The sequence below is a fragment of the Penaeus chinensis genome, chromosome 14 (genome assembly GCF_019202785.1).
Source record: "Penaeus chinensis breed Huanghai No. 1 chromosome 14, ASM1920278v2, whole genome shotgun sequence".
Classification (NCBI taxonomy): Eukaryota; Metazoa; Arthropoda; class Malacostraca; order Decapoda; family Penaeidae; genus Penaeus; species Penaeus chinensis.
The window spans coordinates 18,279,641-18,286,344 of NC_061832.1; the positions used below are offsets into that span (position 1 = coordinate 18,279,641).

At 37.7% G+C, this 6,704-nt stretch overlaps 1 protein-coding gene across 1 annotated transcript in view; it reads left to right on the forward strand.

Moving 5' to 3' along the window:
- Positions 1-2,896: 2,896 nt before the first annotated feature.
- LOC125032435 overlaps positions 2,897-6,704 on the forward strand; it is a 17,342-nt gene continuing 13,534 nt past the window's right edge. The window contains exons 1-2 of the mRNA XM_047623560.1: positions 2,897-3,191; positions 5,307-5,413. Of these exons, the coding sequence (XP_047479516.1) occupies positions 2,939-3,191; positions 5,307-5,413 (360 nt within the window). The 5' untranslated portion in view covers positions 2,897-2,938. The remainder of the gene's footprint in view (positions 3,192-5,306; positions 5,414-6,704) is intronic.

Genomic DNA, 6,704 nt, shown 5'->3' on the forward strand with positions numbered 1-6,704 from the left:
AAACCGTGAAGAGAGAAAGAAAAGATTTATGGAAGAGAAGGTAATGGATGGACGTGTCTCTCCACATGTGAGGAGACACGACGAAAAGGGAAAGGAGAGAGTTAATGAGGATGAAAGTGTAAATGAGGAAGAAACTGAAAACAAGAGTAAATATAGAGATAAAATAGAAGAAAAGGGAAGCAGCGGAGCGTATTATGTTGGAGTTGAGGGGAATATAAGGGACCAAAGCAAAGATGAAGACGATGAAGAAGTAGAAAATGATAACGATGATAAATATGATACCGAAAAAAGCGACGACTCAGAAGAAAGAAGCAGAGAAAACACAAAACAAACACAAGTTGACATTACAAAGAAAATATCCGAGAGAAAAGAACAAGAAGACAAAGCAAAGGAGGCATGGAGAGGAGAGGAGACGAGGATTCAAGGAGACAAAGCAAAGGAAGAAAGGCGTAAAATTACAAATAAACAAAAAATAAGCCCAGAAAAGGAAACACAAAAAAGAATAGAAAACGTGAACATGGAAGAGCGTGATGGAGACGAGGAACAAAATCAAGCCACGAAGATGAAATCAGGAATCAGGGACCGGGATAGTCGTGATGAAGACGAGGAACAGAATCAAGACATGGAGATGAGAACAGGAATCAGGGACCAGGATAGTCGTGATGAAGACGAGGAACAGAATCAAGCCACGAAAATGAAAACAGGAAGAAGGGGCGTGGATAGTCGTGATGAAGACGAGGAACAGAATCAAGACACGAAGATGAAAACAGGAAGAAGGGGCTGGGATAGTCGTGATGAAGACGAGGAACAGAATCAAGACACGAAGATGAAAACAGGAAGAAGGGGCTGGGATAGTCGTGATGAAGACGAGGAACAGAATCAAGCCACGAAAATGAAAACAGGAAGAAGAGGCGTGGATAGTCGTGATGAAGACGAGGAACAGAATCAAGCCACGAAAATGAAAACAGGAAGAAGGGGCTGGGATAGTCGTGATGAAGACGAGGAACAGAATCAAGCCACGAAAATGAAAACAGGAAGAAGGGGCTGGGATAGTCGTGATGAAGACGAGGAACAGAATCAAGACACGAAAATGAAAACAGGAAGAAGGGGCTGGGATAGTCGTGATGAAGACGAGGAACAGAATCAAGACACGAAAATGAAAACAGGAAGAAGGGTCGTGGATAGTCGTGATGAAGACGAGGAACAGAATCAAGACACGAAAATGAAAACAGGAAGAAGGGGCTGGGATAGTCGTGATGAAGACGAGGAACAGAATCAAGACACGAAGATGAAAACAGGAAGAAGGGGCGTGGATAGTCGTGATGAAGACGAGGAACAGAATCAAGACACGAAGATGAAAACAGGAAGAAGGGGCTGGGATAGTCGTGATGAAGACGAGGAACAGAATCAAGACACGAAGATGAAAACAGGAAGAAGGGGCTGGGATAGTCGTGATGAAGACGAGGAACAGAATCAAGACACGAAGATGAAAACAGGAAGAAGGGGCGTGTATAGTCGTGATGAAGACGAGGAACAGAATCAAGACATGAAGATGAGAACAGGAATCAGGGACCAGGATAGTCGTGATGAAGACGAGGAACAGAATCAAGACACGAAGATGAAAACAGGAAGAAGGGGCTGGGATAGTCGTGATGAAGACGAGGAACAGAATCAAGACACGAAGATGAAAACAGGAAGAAGGGGCGTGGATAGTCGTGATGAAGACGAGAAACAGAATCAAGACATGAAGATGAGAACAGGAATCAGGGACCAGGATAGTCGTGATGAAGACGAGGAACAGAATCAAGACACGAAGATGAAAACAGGAAGAAGGGGCTGGGATAGTCGTGATGAAGACGAGGAACAGAATCAAGACACGAAAATGAAAACAGGAAGAAGGGGCTGGGATAGTCGTGATGAAGACGAGAAACAGAATCAAGACACGAAGATGAAAACAGGAAGAAGGGGCTGGGATAGTCGTGATGAAGACGAGGAACATAATCAAGACACGAAGATGAAAACAGGAAGAAGGGGCTGGGATAGTCGTGATGAAGACGAGAAACAGAATCAAGCCACGAAAATGAAAACAGGAAGAAGGGGCTGGGATAGTCGTGATGAAGACGAGGAACAGAATCAAGACACGAAGATGAAAACAGGAAGAAGGGGCGTGGATAGTCGTGATGAAGACGAGAAACAGAATCAAGACACGAAGATGAAAACAGGAAGAAGGGGCTGGGATAGTCGTGATGAAGACGAGGAACATAATCAAGACACGAAGATGAAAACAGGAAGAAGGGGCTGGGATAGTCGTGATGAAGACGAGGAACAGAATCAAGACACGAAGATGAAAACAGGAAGAAGGGGCTGGGATAGTCGTGATGAAGACGAGGAACAGAATCAAGCCACGAAAATGAAAACAGGAAGAAGGGGCTGGGATAGTCGTGATGAAGACGAGGAACAGAATCAAGACACGAAGATGAAAACAGGAAGAAGGGGCTGGGATAGTCGTGATGAAGACGAGGAACAGAATCAAGACACGAAGATGAAAACAGGAAGAAGGGGCTGGGATAGTCGTGATGAAGACGAGGAACGGAATCAAGACACGAAGATGAAAACAGGAAGAAGGGACTGGGATAGTCGTGATCAAGACGAGGAACAGAATCAAGACATGAAGATGAAAACAGGAAGAAGGGGCGTGGATAGTCGTGATGAAGACGAGGAACAGAATCAAGACACGAAGATGAAAACAGGAAGAAGGGGCTGGGATAGTCGTGATGAAGACGAGGAACAGAATCAAGACACGAAGATGAAAACAGGAAGAAGGGGCTGGGATAGTCGTGATGAAGACGAGGAACAGAATCAAGACACGAAGATGAAAACAGGAAGAAGGGGCTGGGATAGTCGTGATGAAGACGAGGAACAGAATCAAGCCACGAAGATGAAAACAGGAAGAAGGGGCTGGGATAGTCGTGATGAAGACGAGGAACAGAATCAAGCCACGAAGATGAAAACAGGAAGAAGGGGCGTGGATAGTCGTGATGAAGACAAGGAACGGAATCAAGACACGAAGATGAAAACAGGAATCAGGGACCGGGATAGTCGTGATGAAGACGAGGAAGTGAATCACACAGACAAAGAAAACGCGGAGGAGACGGCGGGCGACGACAAAGAAAATGCTGAATACAAGAGAGGTAAACCCTAGTCTGAATTTGTATCCATTTTGTCTTATTGTTAGAGTTGTTTTAAATTTAGCGTACAAAATAATCAGTGAATACACACACTCATATATATCATCATCATCAGCCTATAACTATTCACTGTAGGTCTTTTAGACCCAGAATTTCGCTATTTCATCACGCCATCTTATCACTGGTCTAGCCCTTGGCCTCCTTGTGTTATGTCCCAGTCTGTAACTTTTTTGTCCACCTTTTGCCCTGTCTCCGACGTATGTGACCTGCCCATTGCCGTTTCTTCTTTTTAATGTCCCAAGGCATATCTTCCACTTTTGTCTGTTCTCAGATTCCTGTTACCCTCATTCTATCTTTAGCCAATTCCCAACATCAGCCTTTCCATTCGTCTCTAGTTCCCTCTTTATAAAAGTGAGGAACCACTTAATATAATACTACTGATATAATGATACTAACATAGTGTATCTACCGAAGGCGCTCCAACCTAGTCTGATTCGTCGCCTTATTTCCTCTTTATTGGACGTGTTTGTCTACATATGTTGTCATAGTTATATATTCTCATCCACTTCCTCTAACTACCTCACCTTGCGCATGTAGCCGCTCGAACTAAACTCGACCTTAAACATGACGTTAGTGACTGTCTTTATTCAAATAATTCATTAGCTGTTGCAGTTCATTTGCTAATTTGTTGATAAGAACAATATTATCTGCAAATCTTTTAAGTTTAAGGGTCCCATCCCCTATATCAATACCTTCTCAGTTTTGGTGAAAAGGCGTCACCCTACCCAACCATTTCCTAATTGGGATTTTTTCGATTTCTACGTGGAGGTTGATTGTCGCGGTTCAATCTTCACACACACACACACACACACACACACACACACACACACACACACACACACACACACACACACACACACACACACAATTTTGTTACGTGTCACTCCTCCGTCAGGTTTCATAACTGCATACCTTTGATTTTCACATTTCCCAAGCTTCTTTTAGCTGTTTTAATGCTGGTGTCTGAAATTACTGTTTCATTTATTTTCTGAATGTTGAATTTGCGTATATCCTCCTTATTATTTATAGTGTTTGTTAGTTCTACTAAATCTATTTTATCCCTGTTTGGCGTTGATCTTATGTATGCACGGTTTTGCATAAGTTTAGTTTCTACCGACAGCTTACTGGAGCTTTGCCTATCACTTTTTCCACCTACTTAAAGTGCAACTTCCTTTATTTTCTCACAGAACTGTATTTTCATAACATACTCATTGAGGAATAAGTATCTCTTATGAATGAATGAGTATATACCTTTCCTTTCTGAGGTGTAATTGAATCTCGCCTCTGATCACTATGTAGCCCTTACCAACCTCCATTTATAACCTCGACATTTTTTCTATTATGCCATCCCTATTTGTGATTATGAACTCGATTTCATTCATTATGTTAAATGACGACATCTATGGCTACTTCCAATCTATTTTTTTCCGAAAAAATGTGTGTTTATATATGTGTGTGTGTGTGTGTGTGTGTGTGTGTGTGTGTGTGTGTGTGTGTGTGTGTTCGTGTATTCCTGGTGTTAACCAGCGCTACATTTATTTTCTTCTCCCTAAGATCTTTATTTATACGATCTTTCCATCGTGTTCTAGGGCTTCCTCTTCTTCTGTTTCCTTGTACTTCCATTTCCATGACTTCTCTTCCCAAGTGATCTCCAGCTCTTCTCCTCAAATGGCCGAACCCTCTTAGTCTTGCCTTCTGAATCTTCTTAGAAATGTCCACTACTTTCACTGTACCTCTGATGTAGTCGTTTCTTATTCTATCTCTCCTTGTGACTGCAGCCATCCACCTCAACATCTTCATCTCAGCTACGTCCAACTTCTTTTCTTCTAACATCTTCAGTGGTGTTGTGTGTGTATGTGTATGCACACGCACACAAACACACACACACACACACACACACACACACACACACACACACACACACACACACACACACACACACACACACACACACACACAGACACACACCCACACATATATATGTATATATTTATTTATTTATTTATTTATTTATTTATCTATAACACCTTAAATGTTCAGATCACGGCTCTTACCCAGGCGAGAAGGAGCCCTCTCACGTCGCCATGGAATGGGACAGCGATTTCCATGAGGGTTTCGAACAAGCTCTTCTCAAGCACGAACGGACGAAGGAAGCAAAAAGATTGGTAATTTATAAATAAATCACTTCAATGACATGCGGAACACTGAATAATAACAGTTATAATAATCATAAGGAAAATGAATGAAGATAATAAAGATGATAATGAAGATGATAATATTAATGAATGTTAATGATGATGGTATTAATATTGATTGTGACAATGATAACAACAACAGTAATAATGTCAATTATAATAATAGAAATGATAGTAAGATTAACAATAAAAATAAATACAACAATAATGATAATGATAGCATTAGTAATACTAATACTAATAAAAGTAATAGTGACAAAAACAATAATGATAATAATAGTATTAGTAATAATAATCATAATAATAATAATGAACGTGATAGTAGAAACAATAATAATTAAAATGGTAATAATGATAATAGTAAAAATAATAACAATGATGATGATGTTGATAATGATAACAATAATATCAATAATGGTTATAATAATGAGAAAATTTGTAATAACAACAACAACAATAATGATAACACTGATAGTGATAATAAGGATAATAATGATAATTACGATGATAATGATAATAATAACAATTATTATAATAATAATTATTATTATTATCATTATATTTATTATTATTACTATTATTATTATTATCATTTTTATCATTATTATAATCATTATCATTATTATTATTATTATCATTTTTATTATTATTATTATTATCATTATTATTATTATTATTATTATTATTATTATCATTTTCATTATTATTATTATTATTGTTATTATTATAATGATAGTAATAGTTATGAAATACTAATGATGATTATATTGATAACAATTACTGCTAATATCCTTATTACTGCTATCATTAAAACTTATGTTATTATTATCAGTATTATAAACAGTATTACTATTCTCATTATTACCAATATTATTATTATCAGTATTATTATTATTATTATTTCATTATGATAATAAAACAATAGTGATAGTATAAAAATAATGATAAAATAAGACAAAAATAATGATAAAATAAGACAAAAAATAATGATAAGAATAATGATAGAAGTAATAATAAAAATAATGACAAGGATAAGAATCCATAATGATGACAATAATAATAATAAAGAGTAAGAATAACAGCGAAAACAACAATTGTTATTATCATAATCATTATCATTATTATCATAATTTTGTTCTGTCTTTTATCATTGCTATCATTATTATTATTAATGATAACATCATTACTATTATCTTATAGTAAGATATCATATATCATTATTATCATTAACATATGTCTGTGTTTGTAATTATTTTTATCA